Below are 22,694 nucleotides of genomic sequence, written 5' to 3'. Positions count from 1 at the left end.
CGAAAATTCTTAGTTTCAATTTTGAGACTTCCTCCTTGTTTATAAGTTTCAAACCTCCACTACTATTTGGTTTGGTCCTTCGCCAGGGGATTATCATGGGATATATAACACCCAGAAATTTATAGAAATTCCAAATATTCTTTATCATAAAGGAGATCAATTTCTTGGAAAGTTTCTTAATGATGCTTGTCACAAAAATTTAAAGAAAAACTTTTGATGATGCTTGTCACAATGATATTATGAATGAGGACTAATAAAAGTTTCTCCTCATACGTACTTGTGACCGACTATCTACTTCTTTTTTTCTTTTTTCTCTGAATAAACATCGAATAGTATTATTTCCGGACATTGTTACAAGGGTAACCCTCAAATATACAAAAGGAAAGAGAATTTGATCTAATATCAAATTGGCATAGATCATGCGCATGAGGGTTGGAGGAGCATGGAATCCAAGTACAACGCCAATCCAAAAAAGTGGAAAGCAAAAGCTTAATATTTAAGACAATGTTCTTAGAGGCCGTTTGGATTCAGAGTTAAAATTACTTTGATTTTGATTTTAATTTTAATTGTGGAAAATGACAAATGAGATGTGATTATAAATTTGACTTGAGAAATATGTGTTTTTGTTGTGTAGTGTATTGAGTTAAAGTTAAAGTTAAAATTTTTGAATTGGGAAATATGTATTTTTATTGTATAGTGTGTTGAGTTAAAGTTAAAGTTAAAGTTAAAATTAGATAACTCTCAATTCAAAGGGGGCCTAATATCCCAAGCAACATTCCAGGGATTAAGCAAGACATTAGCTAGGACTTCTTAATAAGCACAAATCAAGTTTTGTTCTTTCAATGAAAGAATAAGAGAAAAATAGATACATTCGCATGTCTTTCGATTTTACATAATGTTTCACGATGAAATGAAGAGAAACGTGAGGAATTGAAATAGTGTATGAGTAAAGTTGCTGATTTGGATAGAGATACATGAGGAAGGGGACTTAGTGTATAAGTAAAGTTGTAGATTTTTCGTCAGTGAAATCCTCGCATTTTGATGTCTTTTTATTTGTTTTCAATATTTACATTATCTCGGCTTATAGACCTCCTTCTTATGATTTTAAAAATAATTTAAAAAAGAAAAGAAAAGGAGAAATATCCAGCAAAAAAGAAAAAAATCCAAAATTTGAGAAACAAATCTCCCTCAAATTTTGTGAAAAAGATCCCAGTCGATTTTCTGTTTTCACGAATCGAATAAACCGCCTCCGAGCCCCAAGTTAATTCCCAAACCACCCCCACCACCTTCTTCCCCAAGTCTCATCTCCCCTTGCATCCTCACCGTCCATCTCATCAACAAACTCTTGTCTACAGCTCGTGTGTACTGAAGGCTGAATCCTTCCAGGACACGTTCGTAATTCTTCAAAGTCCCGCACCCATTTTCGTCCAATCAAAATTCATCCAACTAAATGCCAAAACTACCCGGATTTTGCAATCGTCGGTGACAATAAGAGCCCAAGAATTCCGTCAATGGAGTGGCAGCCGCAGCCGCAGCCGGAGCTGGTGGGTGTTGCCCCGATGACCACCGTCCTCCTTCACTGCGCCGACCTGCTCGGCGCCTACGACCTCGCCGGCTGCCGCATGCACGCGCTCACCGTCCACCACTCTGATCCGCGTCACCCCGGTCCCGTCCAGGCACTCGCTATCGTCGACGTCCTCCTCGCCTCAGAGAAACGCCTCCGTCACGGTCACCGCGACTGGTACTCCATCCTCCAGGTGCGGGCCACCTCGCGTCCTGAGGTCGTGCGGGCCCAGTTTGCTAGGCTCGTCCACCTCCTGGACCCGACCAAGAACAAGTTCCCTTTCGCCGAGTACGCGGTAGGGCTCGTCGTGAACGCATATCGCGTCCTCTCCGACCCGGCGGCGAAGGCCAAGTACGATGCGGAGGTGGCCCCGCCGGCGACGTTCAACACCGTCTGTCCGTACTGCTACTACATCTTCGTCTACAAGATTACGTACAAGGACCGCTGCCTCCGGTGCCAGAGCTGCCGGAGGGCTTTCCACGCTGTTGCTGTCGACGGGCCGCTGCCGGAAATCATCACAATCGTGGGTGCGGACGGCCGCGTGGAGGAGGGGTATTGTTGTCGCCTGGCAGGCTTCCACCTCCAGTATCAGTTGAATCCCGACGTGTTGGAAGCCGAAAAGTCGGGCGACGCCCCTTTTGTGAAGGTACCATCAATGGAAGAAGAAGTAGTACGACGACAAGGCGGCCTTGGAGGTTCTAATGGGGCTGGAGGGGCGGTGAGAGTCGAAGTCCCAAAGGATGAGCAAAGGCCGAGGAAGATGAGGGTGAAGACTACAGCTAAAACCACAAAGAAGATGATGGGAAGAGGAGTTGGAAATCCAATTCTAGCCCCACAACCGCAAACTAACAATGATGCCGATGGGATTGTTTCGGAGGTTAAAGATGGCGATGGTGATGGCTTTGAGGATGACTTCAAGTTCACATTCGAGGGCGATGACATTTTTGTCGAATGTTTCAGCGGCAGTCAGATGGTTCTTTGATTTCATGTGGACAGGTTAAAGAGAAAGCAGAGCTGCAGATAGTTAGATGTATAGAAAATGGGCATCTCTTTGTTCATTGGGGTAAAGGATGGTCATGAAGCTTTAGGATGTGCACAGAAAGCTTGTGAAGCTAAAATGATCAATGCACCTAATGTTTTTTTGAGGTTATTTATGAGTTGTTTCCAAGTATCTAGTCGACGCGTATCTAATATATCATTGACATAGCTACATTGTTAATGGAGGTATAGTTCGATTCATCCCGTGAAACAGTTTTAACTGTATTTGTCACATTAATGGGGGGCTCGATATTACGCATGAACAAGATCTTTCCTAGAAAGTTCTTGGTAAGCAACCATTAATACTCTAAAAAACACAAAAGTCTGTATGTAATGAGGTCCAAAATCACCTTTGATCTGATTGGAACAGGTACACTCACGGCAGTTGTCTTTGGCTCATTGATTTACCAATATATTTATCACCTTGGCAATGGCCTTCTGTTGGTTTAAAAGGTAAACCTTAAATTTCTTCTCCACCAACAGAGCTCATGGTACCGAATGAAGAAGGAAGTCAAGGTGCTCGCTGCAAGGAAGAACAGCGAGGCTGAAAGGAGGCGGAGGATGCAGATCAATGGCCAGTAAGCAGCCCTCCACGCCCTCCTCCCGAACTTGATCAAAGTAAGTGGATTAGTAAAGAGGCAAATGGTGATGGCTGAGATGGTGAGAGTGAGCGGGGCGGGAGGACAAAGACGGTCCTCATGTTTTGGCCTTCCGGGAGTGGGAAAGGACTGGTGGCGGTCAAGAGGGCCCCCGAAGTGGGTCGCATCTCCAAAAGCCCCGATTCCATGATCCATGAGCCTCAGTGGGCTCTCTGCATCAATCCAAAGATCAAAGACGCCTGCTGACCTGGGTGATAAGTATCATCATTTATTAGCCTTGACATGGCATTTGCAGTAGTTCATGCCCGTAAATCTCAGATTATTGTCGCTTCTACAGTGAAGTAGGAGTATAAGTCCATGAAAAAAACACAAACAGTCAAAGTATATCATCACTCGTCCTAAAGTATTACATTGTAGTCAACAATGTATCTGACATGACCACCTATGTGTGCTCTATCGACTAAAACAAGAGGACTTTGCCTCAGAAACAGCGAGACATCAATATCAAGGGTACAGTATAAATTTTAGAGTACTGACAGTAGCCTTGAATGTACAATTTACATGTTCTTTTGACAACAGCATGGTCAGAATGCAAAATCTATGGATAATCTCTTCTTTCCATTCACCATCTCTTCTCGTCTTCTTAAAATTGACTTAAGTAATCCCACCCTGCTGGACCAAACGAATATGTACTCATGAGGCCTGAGCATTCCAAGCAAGAGAAACGAAAAAATTGGTACGAGCTGTAGCCTTTTCCTCTGATAAGCCCACATTTATAGCTCCAACAGTCACGATTTGTTGGGTATAGGAAACAGCAAGTCTTGGCCCTCATTGCTTGAAGAAGACAATATCTCGGGAGCAGTTTTCTTTGATAGCTTCTTCAAGTTTCTCGACCTGGTCGAAATCGACTTTGAAAGTAATCATGCAGGTGCCATCTTTACCCGTCTCATAGTCCTGCCTCGTGTCCTCGACATTGAAAGACTGTAGCTGAAACAATGACGGTAGATGAGGATGGGACAGCAGAAAATCATAGAGAGAATGATCACCACAATATCTTTCATGCGACCCGAATTAAAATAAATAAACATCTATGACATTTGAGGACTTGGAATAGAAGCTAACACCTTATTCTGCGGCCTTAAAAATGAAACAATTTGTTGAAGTAAACCAACCTGATGGTGTAGAACTCCCAAAAGATCAAAAGAAACCTCCACACCCATTGGGACCTACAGGAACATATCGAACTCTCGTGGGAAAGAATCTAAAGAAGCAAGGGACAACAATATTTGCCAACTGGAAGTTACATAGAAATGAACCAGCCCTGGAACAAACTTCCCAAATGGAAGAACAGGACATTAGAAGCCAACCTAGAGAACGTTACCTTAGATTTCACCAGACAGGTCAGAGCATTCTTCAGACACTCCGATGCCAATCCACCGTATGCCCTGACTAGTCCTCCAGTGCCCAGTTTGATACCTCCAAAGTACCTAAAGCAAATTATGAAATGAACCCCAAATGAAAGAAAATGAGAAGATTTTGCTCGTACATGCGATCCTTGTTTACTCAATTATAGATTTTATTTATCTCAAAGCTGCTGCTAGTTATCAAGCATTCATGACAGGACCAAATTACCAACCATCAGCAGCCCAGCAGGTACCTTAGTTTGTCAGTTTCGTCAGCTCTACCTGATAACAACCACCATAATCCGGTCTATTCCCGAGGAGTCGATTGCAGTATATATTGGCTTTCCAGCTGTGCCCGATGGTTCCCCGTCATCATTGGACCGGTACTGATCGCCGACCTACAATGTCGAACAGAAAATGGAACTAAACTGCATCTTCTACACGCTTAAGTGGGCATCAAGCAAACATCCGTTGGCTGGCAACGGAAAATGGTCGGTGAAGAAGTTGAAAGTCGAAACCTTATACGCCCAGCAATTATGAGTTGCCTTCGGGTCTCGGACCTGAAATGGCGATCAAAAACAAGAGAATCAACCAGGTTATCAGCATCAATCGTTCAGCTGAAAAATGCAATTTTTTAATGCATAGCAAATCTCTGCCTTGACCCAAAAAAATAAATAAATAAATAAAATCCGAGAACCCGTAATCTCTAATGTGGATAGAAAAAGACGGAAAGTGCACCTGGGAAAGGAAGGCGTGGGCGGACCGCTCGTCGGTGACGGGGCCGGCGATGGCGATGAACTTGCTCTTCTTGATCTCGCGCTCGACGGTGAACTTCTCCTTGATGGTGGTGTAGGCGCCGCTGCCGGAGGTGGCCATGGATTTGCTGGGAGAAGCACCGCTGCGGCGTGCTCCGGCGAGGGAAGAGAAGAGGCGAGAGGGAAGGACGCGTCGGTGGTGGAGGAGGAGGAGGAGCTTGTGGGAGTGGAGGAGGTGGCAGCTGCTGGGGATGCTCATGCTATTGCTCACCATGGCCATTGTTGGGTTTTTCTTTTTTTCTAGTTAATTATTTTCATTTTTTCGGCCAAATTCTTTTCTAGTAATTCATTCATGGTCCTTTTTAAATATTTTTGGTGGGCCATTATCATGGGCTCGGTGAAAAGATCATGCCCAATGGGCCGGAATCGCCCATTATACCTTCAACCCAAAAAGGCAGAAATGAAAAGTATAGGACAATGTTATGAGACGAGAGCCCTAGAGGTTATATAGTCTTTGAAGTTTTTGGTATGTAAAAGAGAGAAACTTGCGGGTAATTGTTCAATGAGCCATATTTGCCAATATCTAGTATTTCTTCGACTGACCAACCAATCCGGCAGAGTAGAAGTTTGCTTTTCCGGCAATGGCACGTATACGGTTTTCATGTAATAATGGTGGTGGATGGAAGTTTTCATAACAACAAAACAATCATGGAGGCTTATATTTCTCATATCAAGTGTAGTAAATCCTAAAGATGTTACATCAAATTTATGTAGGGCCGATGACAAAAGAAGACCTTGTAAATAGAAAATATTGTATACGTCGCTTGAACTCGTCATTGATGTTGAAAGAATAAAATGGAGATTACTTTTACTGCTATGTAATTTTTTCATCTTGTTTTATGAAATGTTTGAAAAAGAAAACAAAAGTGGAAACTACTAATGTGTGGCTCTTCTCAATTAGTGTGCGTATATATATATATATATAATTGAATTTTGTCCATATAACTTGACAACATGGCGATACTTCATAGCGAACACATTAATATTGCATGTTTTTAAGTTATTAACGTATGCTAACCTGCATCAAAGTCGCTTTGGCCGAGTGGTTAAGGCGTGTGCCTGCTAAGTACATGGGGTTTCCCCGCGAGAGTTCGAATCTCTCAGGCGACGAATTGATTTTTGCTTTCGGCTGCAGTTTTTATTTTTCATTTTTAATTTTAGCTAATTTCCTTTCTTCTCTACTCTTTTCCTTTTCCTTTTTTTTTTTTTGTGAATTCTTATTTATTTATTAGTATTTGCAATATTAGGGATCCTCAGTTTCAAATGATTGTCGGACACGTTGACGGCGTTTAAATGCGGGGAAAGGCAAGAGCATGGGAATCCGAGTCAAAGGCACACCGTTTCCATTGGCCTTTGGCCCCCACCCGATGGATGGCTATTAAGTCCGACCAATCAAGAATCAAATTCCCAATATCCCAACTCCAATTTTATTAACATTTGTACATTTAGAAAGACAATAATAATCTGTTACTATAACCCCCCAAAAACAGGACCAATTAGGATAATAATTAAGAATAGAAATAATAAACATCATCGTCCCATACAGCTGCAGTCGAGTCAGAGATGACCAACTTGAATTCTTTCCGCGTTCGTAGGATTAGAGAGTGTGCTTGCAGTTGCCTGTCCCCGTCTCTCCCTTGATATTATTAGGAAGGTCCACCGTCTTAATTACGATGCACAAGTTTCTACTTTCGTGCCGGCCGCGCATAATCCCGGCTTCAAAAAAGGTTATTAGTTTGCCATATGGAAACAAGACAACTTTTAACTTATAATGGTACTATAAACAGTGAATTTTTATTTTGGTTGTAAAAGAGAGAGAGAGAAGGAAAAAAAAAAAAAGGATCATCACTCTAGCTAGAATGCAAATCTGCACTTGAATATCCAGTTTGCGCCTTTTACTCGGGAACGTGTATAATTCTCGTAAACAAGCTCGACTGAAAAACCCCCCAACTCGCGGTGAATAATTCCCGTATTTGAAACTCTTTTCCCTATCCCTTTAGCTAGATAAGTTAACCATTCGATCGGTACTTGAAATGTTACAAAAGATAACTTCTAATAAAATGGATATATAAATGTCACAGGTATTTCATCTTATCGTGGTGTAAAATTACAGAAACTGAAGTCTACAAATGTTTGACTTCCTATCATTGACAGCATGGGATGGCTTATGTATCATGTTATTAATTAGTTTATATAGTTCCTCAGCATAAGATTCAATAATTCTTGTCGACCCTTCAATAGCTCAAGTGTTAATTACTATGTTAAGTAGATTTTTATAAATTGATTACGTAGGAAGGAGTACAGAATCATTCAAAACAACACATGCGTTGACTTGAGAGAAGTACAAAAGTTTGGAAGACAAGTTTGACATTAACATCTCGAGAGATCAGAGAACTAATCTCACAGAAAATGATATATGTCGAGGTGCTCAAAGGAAGAATTTTCCACGAATATATAAATTAAATTCAGTTATTTATTACATTTTATACGCAAGCAATTTGAACAATTGGTAAATTAAACAAAAAAAAATGAGTAATTATACCTTTCAGAAGTTTAATCTTAATTATGAAATAAACTAGAATTTATGTAATTATTCTTAGAGAGATAAATCAACAAAGTAATCGGACACCATTCATGGACAAAAAGATTGAGCAATACTTCGTTCTCCTTTCGGGGCTTTGTGCAAGAACTAAAAAATTGAAATTTTTTCTACTTTTCTCTATACATAACCTGATGAAAGGCCAATAGAAATGATTCTTCAAAAAGTATACGTAAGTGTTTGATTTTGTGTCAAGTATACATTTGAATATATGTCTGTGGTTGATAATTGGACAATCTGCAAGGGAAAATAATGCCCTACAACACGATGTTTCAACATGTTCTTAAATCTAGCAGATCCTTTCATAATTACATGTAAATAATTGTAGTTTTAATTTTCTGTTAATTCTTACACACCGTATAGCAGACATGATATAGTGTTTGTTTATCCATATAGCAGACACAACACATATATATAATAATGAATCAAACACGTGAATGATTTCACCATTTATTAAAAAAGGGATCATGACAGGATTATCTTAAAATAAAAAATCGAGAAAACTATCAATATGCTCCTTCAAAAATCATATTGCCATCAATTTGATCCTTTAAAGATTTTTTTTGCCAAATTAATAGTTTTCTCAAAAAAAAATGTTGATGGTTACTTTTAAACATGATCATATTAGCAATTTGGGAGAAGTGTACATTTAGCCCACTAGCTTTATCTACTTTTCCATTTTAGTCCACTTTCTTATTTCTTTTCTATTTTCTTCCACTACCTTCTATTACTTTTTTATTTTCATCTTTCGGTAACTTTACTGTTAATTATGTTGAATTGGAGTCCACATCAGAAAAAAGAATTGACATGTGGCAACTTGAATGTTCTAAATTCTAATCGATCCAAACCGGTTGATGAACCGACAGATAATTTATTTCCGATTCTCAACCTCAACTCATTATTACCTGGTCCACTACTCGTTCTTTTCTTCACCAGAACAAAAAACATTATGCTGAGTTCATTCTCTTGTCAAACCTCTCTTCTTCTTCCATGATAGGCCTTTTTCTATCACTGTCTCGTCCAGAGAGCTCTATTTGGAGGCCGCAACAAGCTGCTTTCGACAAACGGTTCTCCAGAATATGCATCATGAATAATGTATTGCTAGTGGCTCTTGGAAACAACTCTTTGTTCGGTTGTTCTCTCTTGACCAACAAATGGAAAACAAGTTCATTTGGCATCAATAAATCCACCTTTTTCTCTTGTTCCAAAAAAATAAAAAACAAAAACACAAAACAAAAACAAAAGAAAAAATCCGACCATTGCTCCGTTTCCCTCTGCCTCAACTCAACTCAATATAATCAGCTGCTTATGATATAAACATTATGAGGCAAAAAGGAAATATCAATAAGAGAGAGGGAAGAGCACAACAACGGTAACCCATCACTGGCGGAGCTTTGAACTCAAGTTCTGACCAAGAGACGAGTTCGAACTCCCTCTCATCCCCACCCTCCTTCCCATCTTCGCCCATCTCAGCTACAAGAAAATCACTCTTTGTCGCCACTGTTAGTCACATTACCAGCCCCAAATGCAGACTCAAAGAAGGCTAAGTCGATTCGTGGACTCAATGAGTCAAATGCATCCTTTCTTTGTTCAATTATATCCTTAAGCACACCCACAATTCATATCCACAAATTCAATTGCTCATTCATCACGATAACAGCTCCGAGTTTTATCTTCCTACTAAAATCTTAACTTCCCTATAAAGCCCCAAATTTTATCCCGAGAGAGTAGATAGCCATTAAGATATCAAGGCCTACCAATCTCCCACTCTCTAAGATGAGAAATCCATGATGAAGACTACGGAGTTGATTCGACTTAAAAGAGCGGCCCAGGGAGTTTCTTTGTCTTAAAAGAAGAAAGAAGAAATAGGATATGTAGTTCGAGGCATAATGGGAACCGGCTAAAAGTTTAATTCCGGTTCGGTTTGGGAGAAACAAATTGCCCATGTGGCAATTTATTCTGTCATGGGTCCCACGAGGTTTTTTTTTTTTTTAACAGAAAATGTCACTGAAGGATAGGGAAAAGAAAAGAATTATTAAAAAAGTATTAGACTTCAATAGAAAAGTGATAGAAAGTATTGGATGAAAATAGAATAAGAATAAGAAAATGGCCGAAAAAGTAGGTAAATATAGCGGACTAAATGTCATACTTTTCCCTAGCAACTTCAACAAATATGACAGAGCAGGCATAATATAGCGTTTATTTATCTTGTTGGCCATAAATTATGGCCAGAAGCCTTCAAATTCGACTCAATGTGAACAGTCTGCGAACCCGGTCGGAACCAAGCCTAGTGTCAACAGGTAGCCGTTGCCCTCCTCGTGTCGTGACCCCCTAGCTAATTCATTCCAAGATAGTTATGACTGCGATACACAACGGACGCATGTGCTCGAGGGAAATTTCTCCTCTCATGCAAGATGGGAAAAGATTCATCCGTATGTGACAAGCCAATTTGCATTGTCTATCCAGCTAAGCATCTAACGAGCCAATTTTAGTGCCGACTATAGGCTTGAGCCTGAGGTTTACTATGATGGGACGTATAACAATCAACTGCGTCTCTAAGCACAGGAAAAAAAAAAAAAAAAAAGGACTGCGTCCATGGCCTGATGAATATCCGTCACATTCGATACAAAAATGACTTTCCTATTTCAAGTAGATTTTTTTTCATGCAATATTTCAATAACACTGTCAAATTTGTATAATCCTAAATTCAGAAACGAGATTTTGAGTGTCGCATGTCTATCGCGGCCAAGGCATCTTTACCTTCTACTTCTAGGCCCCAGATCTCCAGGGAATTAGACCTCAAGCGGGTATGTCCAGGGGAGGCACTAACTCAATAGCCCACCATTAGGGACTATTCCTTTTCTCTTCCTTTTTTTTTTTTTGTTATATTAAAAATAAAAAAATCTCTGTGAGATCAGCATCCAAAGAAATGGCAATAACACAAAATCAGAAAACCGCGTCCTTAAAAACAACATTAAAAAAAAAAAAAAGAAGACAATTATTAGTACGAACGGCAATTTTCGCTTTCCTTTTCCGTCCTTTTTCCACTGACTTTCCTCTTCCCAATTTCTTCCGTCCGTCCCCCCAACCCCCCCCCCCCTCACCTATAAATTTGCACCTTCGTCTTTGTTCCGTTAACTCAGGACCAAAAAAATAACCCCATAAAAACCGGCGTCAACCTTTTTCCGGCAAATCTCGCCGTCATATGTCTCAGAGGCCCACCGTCCCCCATTCTTCTTCCACAGCCTTCGGCCTCCATTCCCATCTCCTGGTCTCCAGTGAGATGAACCCTAGCTCCAATTGGTCCCCTCGTTAATAATCCCATCCGTCCATCCAATCGGGTCTCTCGTTTTTCGGGTTTTCCGGTGAAGCTTCATTCGGCCCATCAAACAAAGGATTTTTCGATCCAAATCTTGGATTGTAAATTTTCTTATTGAGATCTGATTTCAAGAGAAAATATGGGCGTTAAGGGTTTTGTCGAAGGCGGCGTAGCTTCGATCGTGGCGGGCTGCTCCACCCACCCGCTCGACCTGATCAAGGTCCGCATGCAGCTCCAGGGCGAGTCCGCCGCCCCCAAACCCGATATCCAGGCTCTCCGCCCCGCCCTTGCCTTCCAGAACACCACCTCATCCCAGGCGGCCCGTGCCTTCCAAGCTCCTCCTGTGGCGGCGGCTGCTCGTCCTGGCCCCATCTCCGTCGGGGTGATGATCGTCCGGCAGGAGGGCGTGGCCGCCCTGTTCTCCGGCGTCTCCGCCACGATCCTTCGGCAGACCCTCTACTCCACCACCCGCATGGGCCTCTACGACATCCTCAAGCAGAAGTGGACCGACCCCGGGACCGGCACCCTCCCGCTGACCCGGAAGATCGCCGCCGGGCTGATGGCGGGTGGCATCGGCGCCGCTGTTGGAAACCCGGCCGATGTGGCGATGGTACGGATGCAGGCGGACGGGCGGCTCCCGGCAGCTGAGAGGCGGAACTACCGGAGCGTCGGGGACGCGATCGGCCGCATGGTGCGGGAGGAGGGGGTGACCAGCCTGTGGCGGGGTTCAGCCCTCACTGTGAACCGGGCCATGCTCGTGACGGCCTCCCAGCTGGCGTCCTACGACCAGATCAAGGAGACCATACTTGCAAAGGAGGTCATGCGGGACGGGCTCGGGACCCACGTGACGGCGAGCTTCGCCGCAGGGTTCGTGGCTGCCGTGGCCTCCAACCCCGTGGACGTGATCAAGACGCGCGTGATGAACATGAAGGTGCAGCCGGGCTGCCCGCCGCCGTATTCGGGGGCCATGGACTGCTTCCTCAAGACGGTCCGGTCGGAGGGGCCGATGGCGCTCTACAAAGGGTTCATACCGACGATATCGAGGCAGGGACCGTTCACGATCGTGCTGTTCGTGACGCTGGAGCAGGTTCGGAAGCTGTTCAAGGATTTCTGAGACCTTACTTCGGCGCCGGAAGGATGATGATGACGACGACAAAAGAATTTCTAGGAATTTATTATTATTATTATTATTATTTATCGTTATTTTGTTGTGTTGTCATTTGTTCCGTAAGTTTTGGAAGGAAGCTTAGCTCCACATGCCCGAACTTTCATTGTTTTGTCACCCATTTCAGTGTATTTATCTTGCCAAATATATCTGAATAAATATTGGCCAAAAGATATATATGTGAATAATTCAAATTCTCTATTTTGTTGAGACCCTCGCGCTAATATTGGCCTGATGCATGTAAAATCCGACCGCATTGAGCAATTTGTCATACGCACTATATTTCGCAAATTTAAATAATTTTTGAACACTTTTATATATCTTTCGTCCAGTTTTGAATATAATAAATAAATGCAAATTATACTTTTTGAATATCTTCAAGGCCAAAGGCGAAGAATTTTCTTTTTGAGTGCGACATTTATCATTTGCTTTGAGAGTATAAAGGGGAAAAATTAATTAAAGTCAATGGCAATATTTTAAGATGTTGCCTGTCGTTCATGTGTCTCTGGCTACGACAATATGATGCTGCACATGCCGGTAACCTTCACGCCAAGTCTCCTATTGATTCCCATGAGTAGTTGAAAAAACACAATCCATTCGCAAATCTATAATAAGAATACTACTACTTTACGCGGATTCGATGATAAATACGGTGTCTTTCTCCCCCTTATTTACTCCCAAGTAGACTCGGATCCCTGATCTAGAGTTTTGAGCAGGAGACTTGAACATCTTGATCTAGAGTTTTGAGCACTAGCTTGTTACCAATTAAGTTACATCCCATAGGTATTTATCTAATATTGTTTATTGATTTTTTATGTTCTTGTTGTCTTATTTATTCCCATGTCCTCTCATGTTCTCCAAAGTAACATAATATTTTTCACGAGCATATGATCCACGTGAACTTACGTACTTTTAAAAGTTTTCCAACTATTTTATATACTTATCGCAATTTCTTTTTCATTTACGTATTTTAAAAAACTAGATTTTAGAAGGAATAACTAATTTAATGCTTGGATAAATTAAGTAATTATTAGCTGTAATGTAAATTATAATTCATGCTAAGTGAGTGGAATTTTTAAATGTGGAGAACTTTTATATTGATTATTGGATATATTCTAAACACTTTTTGGCTAAATAATGAGATTTTTTCCATTATAAAAAAGACTCATGGACTTAGGATAAAAAAAATTGAAATCATAATATCAAATAGAGGAGCACGATGATCTCACTTAGTATCGAACATGGAATTTCTTAGTTACTAAGTGAGGACGTGCACTATTGTGCTATGCCTTTTATTGATAATAAGATTTTTTTACTAAATAATGAGATTTTTTTTTGGCTAATGTCTAAATATGCGGCACTTAATCTGAAGATATTTTTCGTACGTAGTGCTCAACACATAAAATCAAGTGCATAGATGCAAGACCAACCACCCCTGGTCAAGTGGGGTCCTTCACTAGTTCCTGATAATATGGGAATGTCCTAAGATAAATATGATGATTACAAAAAAGAGTTTGTAACACTTTTTTTTTCCTCCAGATTTTGGCTATGAAGATGACCTATTTATTTTTTGATGATCTACAATTCAATCACTTGTGGAATTTACGTGCTTTTTCTTCATATATCTCCATCATTTGAAATCTTAAAATTATGTCTGAGCTTATTGAAATTTTTAATCTTCAATATTAAAATTAGAAGATCAAATCTTTAGTTATTAGAGATACCAGATCCTCATTAAAAAAAAATGTATCGCATAGATTTTCATTTTTTATACATATATAAGTGCCATAAAGCAATTCTATTGACTACACCTACACAATGTAGGATTGTTTCAGGATGCCATAAAGCAATTCTATTGACTTGGACTTTAGAACCCTCTCCTCCTCTGTCAGCTTGCGAAGCCGAGGAAATGGATTATTCTCCTGCTCATTGCCAGTGGAGAAAGACCATCGCTCCCATGCGGACATATTAATAAAAAGCAGTCTCTAAAGCTGGAAAAGGCTTCGCTGTGTTTCCATAAAATTCAGGTCCCACGGCACATATCGCATCCATGCGTTCAACTTCCAATTCCTTCAGCTGAGGCAGAACCCCAAGCGATGGTAGCATCTCTGTCTTTCTGCAATTACACAACCTCAAGCGTTCTAAGTGAACAAATGAGAGACCTCCGATCCAAGAAGACAACTTTGTACCTCCGTAACCATCAATCTCGATATTCTTTATGCTAGCATGAGGTTGAAGACAATCGAGGATCTGCATTTGGCTTTCTGCATCTCTTCCACTAGCAGGGCCTTCATCCTGCCCCCACCCCAAAATCAAAGAAGTCAACCCTGTCTTAGCATTCAACGCAGCTTCCCTTGCATCTCCGACTTCTCCCACATTACCCAAACCTTCAATTGTAAGCTCCTCTCGAAGGAACTGCAGGTCTTTCAATTCTCTAAGCCTCGCTCCACTGTCACCCCCCACAATGAATTTCGAGAGTGTCTCCAGCTTAATTAAATCGCCTATCCACTAAAAGTACCACTGAAAAAAATATGTATGAACAGTTCTCCCTTTACATCGTGCTATATCTACGGAATTTTCATCTCTTCAGTCTTTAGTTTCAAGGTCAAAATCTTTTTTTTTTTTTCATATGGGAAAGGTCTAAATCCAATTGAATGCGATCTACATACTTGGACGGATCTCAATCATCAATCAGCCGATCAAATGCCACATGATATTCTAATTGCTAACGATAAGGAAAACTCCAAGTAGATAAAGAAATAATAATATGTAAGGACGAGGTCAAGATTTCCACAAAGGCGATTGCAATATTATTCAACTTTTTTTTTTCCCTTTTTATAACGGGATATCCGTGTTTCGTTCAATGAATATTTCAGTCCACATTATAAACTCGCGGACCAAGTGATCACAGGCCGTGCAGGTTGCTCCTAAAGGATCTGCACTGGGTTAGGGAGTGTGAAAGACTACTCACACTACCACTAATTCCAACTCCCTGAGATTTGCAATTTTATATGCTAATTTATCTCATAAGCGTTGGATGTGTTATTAAAGTATCGTCGAAGTGTCTTATAAAAAAAAAAAGTATCGTTGAAGTGATCCACATTCACAATTCGCATCCTTTTATCAAGATAGACCATACCATAGAAATTTATAAGATGTTTGTCATATGTTTGTGATGAAACTATGCTTAGCATGACTAATTTCCAGTTACGACCTGTACCTTCTTTATTAAAGTTCATTATAAGTCCTCCATATTCTATGCGCTTTGATCGGCGAGGACTATGCCTTGGGAGCATGTGCTTTTTGCATATCTCAATCGCGTTGCGCTCCTACGTACGTATACTTTCAGTTGCCTCTTCAAGACACATGTTTCTGTAGCACACAAAATTCCTAATTCCTACCCATATCAGCATTTCCTATGAATTACTACAGAAGTCAATAATTCCAAAGAATGATGGAAGGAACTAAAATATATAGCGTTAAGGATGGAAAAAGGTATTAGGCAAACTGTCCCAAGTGGGCTTTCCTATTCCTAAGGCACGTGATGACGATGCCCCCTTTACTGGTGGGCCTTTACTAACCAGCATATGCTTACTGACGGTCGAAGCGAAACTACGAAGAAAGACGAGATTCCTCAAATTCGATTTTGGTCCGGTGCAAGTCTTGAAAGTTGTCGGACCGATAAAGAACAACAAAGATCGTACGAATATGACAATCCATTGTCTTGGTCGTTATAATGATAAGAGTTCCTTGAATTTAAGTTCTGTTTAATTTTATTTTCTGGATCAGTCTAAACAAGTCATATACGTTCAATCTACTTCCTTCTCCAAAACTACGAACCGCGACTTCCTAACAAGATTTGAGGACGACGCCTCAATGAATAGGCTTCATAGTGGGTGAATATTTTAGACATTTAGAAGATGTTGGGTCAAAGGAGAGAGTGATTCGTTTAGCCCCAGAAAGTATATATACGCTATTCATTAGCGGATGGAGGACATTGCTCCTCTCATTCGGGGGAGATTTTGTTGATAATAATAAATGAACGGTTGATGTGAAAGCCCCTAGAGGGATACATTCGTTAAATTGAATCCGGATGATTTCGACTAGTGGATGGCCTACTTCGAGATAAGAGTGGACCAGAGCAACTTCGACAAAAGTTTTGAACCGTTCGAGCTTTAGCCATCCGGAACATCTTGCGAGTATATTAAAAGATCATATCTAAGATAGATTTTTCAAATCAATATTATTTCTCACATAGGTCACACCATGGTGGATGTAAATAGCAGCATCATAAGTATTTATGATAAATGGCTAGGGTGGCACTGCACCGAGCGACCCTGACGATAAAACCAGTTTATATTGTACGAAGTGAATGGTGCAAGGAAAATACGGTTTGAGATCGTGAGTAAGATAAAAAGAGGAAGAAAAAAACAGTTGCATTAGTATCTCCTCAAAAACATCCATCCACTTAAAAGAGTCCCAGAATGCTAGACGGTAGATATAATGGTGCTGCATGATTTTCACTTGGAAACGATACGAACAAAATTTCCGGCACTTCATTGGGGAAAAAGTATGATCAGCTCTAACGGAATATTTCGACCTATGAGTTACAAATGGAGGCGATATGACCGACAGTTGAGCTTTTGCTCGAAGAGGAAGCAGCTTCGGGGTTCAAACGGATTGTACAGTTGGAGATTGTAAAGCATCTTGAAGGCAACTCGCGGCGCTGTCGTAGTTCAAGAAGCCCATGAACCAGAACTCGTGATTGTCGATGGAGATGACCTGGATGTATTTCTCGGAAGGGTTGGCTCTGCTTGAAGACGGATTGACTGCTTTGAGCTGATGCAACGGGATCACTACCTGCTCATGTGAAGGGAGAGTAAAACTTAGGCCCGGATATTTATAATGGAGTTTACGGGAATGAGAAACGAAAGTGCAGCAAAGGTGATTATAGGCACCACAGGAGCAGCATCTGCAGCGTAAAAACTTATTTATTCAATGTTTCTTAATCCAGTATATACCATCTACTCTGTCTATTATCTGCCACAGCCGAGAGACTCTGAGAGGATGCATCGGCCCAAAAGATGGGATCAAGCATTAAGTTACTGTGTCCTATGACAATATAGTGTCCGGACAATGCTCTGGTTTATAGATCAGTAACTTAAACATGATTGAAAGAACTAGGTGATGTGGACAAACCTTGTAATAACTCCACTCAGTTTGGCCACCGGATTTGTATGACAGAGGATTATCGCTACAGAATGCAAGTTTTGCAGTAGATACGTATAATATTCCCATGACTGGACCAGCTGAGGTGGACAAGTAACAAGCATACGAGTTTAGCAATTGCTCCTCAGGCACTGTCTCAAAAGTTTGGCGGAATATCTTCTCATAGCCACCTTCGGCTAATATCTTTGTTCCCTGGGCAATTCTCCCCATAGCAGCATCAGCGAAACTAGGCCCCGTTTTCACTAATTAAACATGAGAAGGGAAAATTTTTAGGAAAACTTTATGCGGCTGAAGATAACACCTCAATTAAAAGGGAAGTCAAGGAGACAGAAAGGAAAGCAGATTAGCCAAGTATATTCACAAAAATTGCACAAAAAGAAAAATTAATCCAATCAGGTGACTACTGCCAAATACACATACATACATATGCACGTGTGAGTGTGCACACACGCATACATAATATCAGCATGATCTTGTAGCATGTGAGTCAGATTTTATAAGTCAACTCTTCTTATAGATGAGCCTGTTTCGGACTTAAATCCTCAAAGAACTATTTTATTCCACGAGCATTCGTGAGAATCCAACCATAAAACTGACTTAAATTGAAATTCACCCCAAACTGAATTCAAACTTTCAAGTTCCACGCAAGCCATCGTAACTTTTGATGCTGCTTAATGTCCAATCGGAAAAATCCAGGAACCATGACTTATGCTAATTCGCTTTAACCTGCAACTTCTAGTTTTGTAATGCTCTGAAGCTTTAGCTTACATAATTCCACCTAATACTACACTGAGCTCATGACTGAGCAATGCATTCAAATTTCAAAAGTTCATGTCCTATCCTTAACGGGGGACTCTGGACCTCTGGTTATGCTGTTGTGAGATGCCAGAGAAGGAGCATATATTCTTCAATAAGGAAACAAGAAATAGGAAACAGATGGAGGGATTGCACTGCATCTGTTTCATCTTTCACAATTATATGCGGTGCCTAAAACCTATTGCATAAGAGGCCAACAGCTCCTCATTCTAGCCAAAGCCTCGGTTACACCTGCGACCTAGGTTACCGGTACACCTTCGGAGCAGCAATAGAGACTACCATCTAAAAGCATGGATTGAATCATATGAGAGAATAGAGTTTCTCAACTGCTCAATGCAAACTTAGAAGCACTGAATTAGCATGATTATCTTATCTTCAAAACCATTTTCCGAACAATGCACCTTCCGATGCACATCGAACATATGCTAGCAGTCGAGCGTCTCCAAAGATTGAAGTTAATGAAGCACACGGGATCTGGACAAATTTAGTTCATCTAGAATTATAAACTTCTCATTCAAAAACCAGTGGGACCGCTCTATCGTAAAATCACATCAACCCGCATAATGATGGCATAAATTGAAGTCTGAACGGAAAGTTAGAGGCTCACGGTGCTGCCAGGTATTGCCGGCCAAATCTTCGGCTTTCCTGGTGGCCTCGGCCACCTTCCTCCCCCACCTCCCGAGCACATTCTTCACCGTTTCCATCGATTCTGATATCGAACACAATCATGCCACCATGAAATTGCGTCATACACAAGCAAACGTTGAACTCATTAACCTCGAATGAACGCATTCAGTGCTAACCTTTAATGGAGAAAGAGTCCTCGTTTCCCGCGGGAGCCGAGGTAATGTAAGGATTCGAGCCGCCATGCGGACCCGCATGTGGATTCGCCGGAGACTCGGACACCAGCTCGGGGCTCCAGTGGACCGACTTCCTCGACGCGGAGCGTGCGGCCGTGGCATCGGATCCGGGGGCGGAGGAGCCGCCACTGTCGCTGCTGCCATGGTCCGCGTTCGGCACGTCGGCGGATTCCGCCGGATCGTGCTTGGGATCCGGATCCTTCACCGGAGATTCCTTCTCGACGTGGATCTCCTTCTCCGGCTTGGGCTCTGACTCCATTTCCCGTGCGATTTTTAGCTCAGAATTTGATCTTCTCTACGTTTTCGCTGGCAATCAAATTAATTTCTCTCTTATTTATGTATTTATTTATTTTAATTTTTTCCCCTTTCCAAATTTCGATGGGTGTTCTTAAATTAAGTTTGCCTACGCGGTTTTCGCTTTTCTCTCCTTTTTTTTTTCTTTTCTTTTCTTCTTTTGGTCAGTCTCTTTCTTTTTATTTGTTTTTTTGATAACATTTCTTTTTCTTTATCTGTTATAATTATAATTATTAATTATGATTTAATTATACAATAATAACTACTTGATTTGTTTGCATGTAGTAATTATTCATAATTTTTATAGATGAATTTAATTCTTAAGAACAACGACAATTTTCAATAATTAATTTCTATTATCAAACAATAATTTCGAATACATTAAACTTAAGACTAATATGGTGTAGTGATAATTTTGCAATTAATTCTCATATTTAATATGCATTACATATTTCCTTGATCATTTGTATATTACGATAGACCATTATGCACATTAAATCTAATTATACAAACTTGATTTTGCATTTAAAAAATATATATTTCTACTATCATATGTTAAAACATTTACTTTTTATGTCACCGTAATTTTGTGAAATTAGTACTTGTTGGATGATTTTCTTTAAAATAATGTATTAATTATTTTTCATGAAAATTTTGTTCAATGATTTTGTACCTACTTATTTCATTTAATATAGATGACATTTTTACTAATCATCAATATAACTCACAGATAAATTACACATATTTAGTTCAGATATACAAATGTCATCTCACACATTTTTCTCAATATAACATTATTCGAAATTTTTAATTTCAAGTATTAAATGTTAATCCTTTTAATATGATCATACAATGATATAAAATAGCAGTCCGTGATAATTTCTATATATGATTAATTTATTTTTTGAGATAAATTTACTCAATATTGATTTTCTCATTTATTCATTGTAAGTTATTTATACGATAATTTTTCGAATGTTTATTGCATCTATTATTTGCATGTTTTGAAAAATATAGACAATTATATAAAACAGATGATAGATTTGCAATTTATATATATATATATATGCACTATTCATTTATGGATACAAATTCTTATTATTCAATTAAATATTATTTCCGATGATTTTTTTTTTGGGTAGAACCATTTAATGTAAGTTTGTTCGCCAGCTTATTGTTTCCCTTTTTAATATATTATTCCAATATATATTCTTCTTTTAGAGAGAGATTACGCCTACAATATTTATTGCTTCTAAGTTCACTGAATTGTAGTGGATTTAATGCATGTTTATTTTGTCTATGAAATAAATTGATACTTTTAAAATAATGTTTTATGACATTATCATTTAGAATACTTAATTTAAAGAGAGTACTGTCAACCTAGAAAGATGGACTTTACATTAAATTGGACTTTGAATAATTTTTTACATCACATAATTTCTTAACAGTTGAAAAGTATGTCCGGAAAGCCCTTCCGTCAACCTCCCGTTAAAAGATGGACGAAATTTTCCAATGTGACATTTTTTATTGTTTCTGACCTTTTTTTTATTCTCATCTCCTACTGCCCTCCACCCTCCCATTCCATGGGAGATTGCTAGTGACTCCTAAGAGCTCTGGCGACCACTCCGATGGCTAAATAGCCACACTTTTCTTTCCTCTCAGAAGATCACTATCAAAGAATATATGTTTAATAAAATGCAAGCCAAATTGTACTTCTGATAACACCGATCATGTCTACAAGCACTACAAAATTATTACCGACTGCCTCCACCATCGTCCCCATTAGCACTGCCTTTCCCCTACCTTTGACCTGGTTGAGATTTGTGTCCAGCTTGTCACACCCATAAATGGCCAAATCGAGCTTAGACTGGTTAATAGGGATATAGCGAGATCTCGAGCAAGCCTCTCTGTAACAACCCTACTCTCTCTTCCCCAATCCCATGGCAACTAATAGAGGATGATATGCGATCATAGATTTCCATTTATAATTGTTGTATTCTAGGCATTTATCGATATACATTTATGTACCTTCCTTTAACAACCATGTACATTATCTATATAATTGAATACACTCACCTCACCTAATGAGTGGGGATTCAGCCTTTCTTTCTCTGTTTCTTATGGTATCAGAGCCTACGGGGTAACACCCATCTGTTCTCTAACTTCTTGGCATCAATGGCTGACAGCTCTTCCTCCTCAACTCTCATGACCCTTCCCTCTTCTTCTTCAAATCCCACAACTCTTCCTTCATCTTTTCCAACAATACCGGTCAAGCTAAATGGCAAGAACTACCTCTATTGGAAAGGAGTAATGACTCCTTTGCTGACTACATATGGACTGCTTGACTATGTTGAGGGAAAAATCACAATACCAAGCAAAACCACAACAGGAGCAGATGGTACAGTCATGCAAAATTCGGATTTCCTCAATTGGCAGTCAAGAGACAATTTTGCTCTTACCTGCATAATGCTGGCAGTCACCGAAGAAATCGGTGTAACCATCCTCTCTGCCAGAACATCCTCTGAAGCCTGGACGTCACTTGCCACTGCCTTCCTCACTCTAACTGCTGCACAGGAAGACCTCCTTGATCAACAATGGCGTGACCTCAAAAAAGGAGACCAATCAATGGCAAAATTCATTAACTCAGTAAAAGAGCATGCTCTGCGATATGCACAAATTGGGAAACTAAAGACCCCTGCAGAAATCAACAGGCGTATTTACACGGGACTCGGTCCCGATTGGGAACCGATTGTCCTTGCCCAGTCGGAGAGAATGCTCACCATGACCACGGAGGAACTTCAATCGCTTCTGGTTGGCCATGAGGAGCGTCGTCTCTATGCAGCAGCCCAAACCGTGACGTCTCCGGCCGCGCCATCTCCTGCACCTCTCTCGGGTCTTCTGGGTCCAGTCCCGACTGAGGTTCACTACACTAATAGCCGCGGTAATCAAGGGAATCGTGGCAATTGGAATGGGAAAGGAAAAGGATGGAAAGG

General features: G+C 40.4%; 4 protein-coding genes and 1 non-coding gene across 5 annotated transcripts; 3 read left to right on the top strand and 2 right to left on the bottom strand.

Moving 5' to 3' along the window:
- Positions 1 to 1,040: 1,040 nt before the first annotated feature.
- On the top strand, positions 1,041 to 2,714 carry LOC116199715. Its single transcript, XM_031530179.1, has one exon. It carries the CDS (start codon positions 1,512 to 1,514, stop codon positions 2,544 to 2,546), a length of 1,035 nt encoding a protein of 344 aa, XP_031386039.1. The 5' UTR covers positions 1,041 to 1,511; the 3' UTR covers positions 2,547 to 2,714.
- An 851-nt stretch (positions 2,715 to 3,565) lies between these two features.
- Positions 3,566 to 5,686, bottom strand: LOC116199719 (IMPACT family member in pol 5'region). The gene is made up of 6 exons (XM_031530181.1): positions 5,343 to 5,686; positions 5,123 to 5,164; positions 4,887 to 5,002; positions 4,583 to 4,688; positions 4,374 to 4,427; positions 3,566 to 4,188 (listed from the first exon to the last, which is right to left on the bottom strand). Exons 1-6 carry the CDS (start codon positions 5,637 to 5,639, stop codon positions 4,030 to 4,032), a joined length of 774 nt encoding a protein of 257 aa, XP_031386041.1. The 5' UTR covers positions 5,640 to 5,686; the 3' UTR covers positions 3,566 to 4,029.
- Positions 5,687 to 6,447: 761 nt separating this feature from the next.
- On the top strand, positions 6,448 to 6,529 carry TRNAS-GCU. The gene has a single exon. It is a non-coding gene; the product is annotated as a tRNA-Ser (tRNA).
- A 4,614-nt stretch (positions 6,530 to 11,143) lies between these two features.
- On the top strand, positions 11,144 to 12,712 carry LOC116199716 (mitochondrial uncoupling protein 5-like). Its single transcript, XM_031530180.1, has one exon. It carries the CDS (start codon positions 11,477 to 11,479, stop codon positions 12,449 to 12,451), a length of 975 nt encoding a protein of 324 aa, XP_031386040.1. The 5' UTR covers positions 11,144 to 11,476; the 3' UTR covers positions 12,452 to 12,712.
- A 4,207-nt stretch (positions 12,713 to 16,919) lies between these two features.
- LOC116201901 (GLABRA2 expression modulator-like) lies at positions 16,920 to 19,775 on the bottom strand. Its single transcript, XM_031533355.1, has 4 exons — positions 19,351 to 19,775; positions 19,155 to 19,256; positions 17,702 to 17,973; positions 16,920 to 17,362 (listed from the first exon to the last, which is right to left on the bottom strand). The coding sequence occupies exons 1-4, from the start codon at positions 19,664 to 19,666 to the stop codon at positions 17,174 to 17,176; spliced, it is 879 nt and encodes a 292-aa protein (XP_031389215.1). The 5' UTR covers positions 19,667 to 19,775; the 3' UTR covers positions 16,920 to 17,173.
- Positions 19,776 to 22,694: the final 2,919 nt, after the last annotated feature.

The sequence above is a fragment of the Punica granatum genome, chromosome 3 (genome assembly GCF_007655135.1).
Source record: "Punica granatum isolate Tunisia-2019 chromosome 3, ASM765513v2, whole genome shotgun sequence".
Taxonomy (NCBI): Eukaryota; Viridiplantae; Streptophyta; class Magnoliopsida; order Myrtales; family Lythraceae; genus Punica; species Punica granatum.
The sequence above is the reverse complement of the archived record's forward strand: the minus strand, read 5'-3'. Positions and strand labels throughout refer to the sequence as shown.

Excerpts from the sequence above, each read along its gene's own strand:
- LOC116199715 (XM_031530179.1), top strand. The coding sequence starts at position 1,512 with ATGGAGTGGCAGCCGCAGCCGCAGCCGGAGCTGGTGGGTGTTGCCCCG.
- LOC116199719 (XM_031530181.1), bottom strand. The coding sequence starts at position 5,639 with ATGGCCATGGTGAGCAATAGCATGAGCATCCCCAGCAGCTGCCACCTC. Across the intron at positions 4,689-4,886 it reads ATTATGGTGGTTGTTATCAG|GTACTTTGGAGGTATCAAAC; the intron begins GTAGAGCTGACG and ends AATTTGCTTTAG. Across the intron at positions 4,428-4,582 it reads CCTGTCTGGTGAAATCTAAG|GTCCCAATGGGTGTGGAGGT; the intron begins GTAACGTTCTCT and ends ATGTTCCTGTAG.
- LOC116199716 (XM_031530180.1), top strand. The coding sequence starts at position 11,477 with ATGGGCGTTAAGGGTTTTGTCGAAGGCGGCGTAGCTTCGATCGTGGCG.
- LOC116201901 (XM_031533355.1), bottom strand. The coding sequence starts at position 19,666 with ATGGAGTCAGAGCCCAAGCCGGAGAAGGAGATCCACGTCGAGAAGGAA. Across the intron at positions 19,257-19,350 it reads GGACTCTTTCTCCATTAAAG|AATCGATGGAAACGGTGAAG; the intron begins GTTAGCACTGAA and ends GTTCGATATCAG. Across the intron at positions 17,363-17,701 it reads CTGAGTGGAGTTATTACAAG|GTAGTGATCCCGTTGCATCA; the intron begins GTTTGTCCACAT and ends TCACATGAGCAG.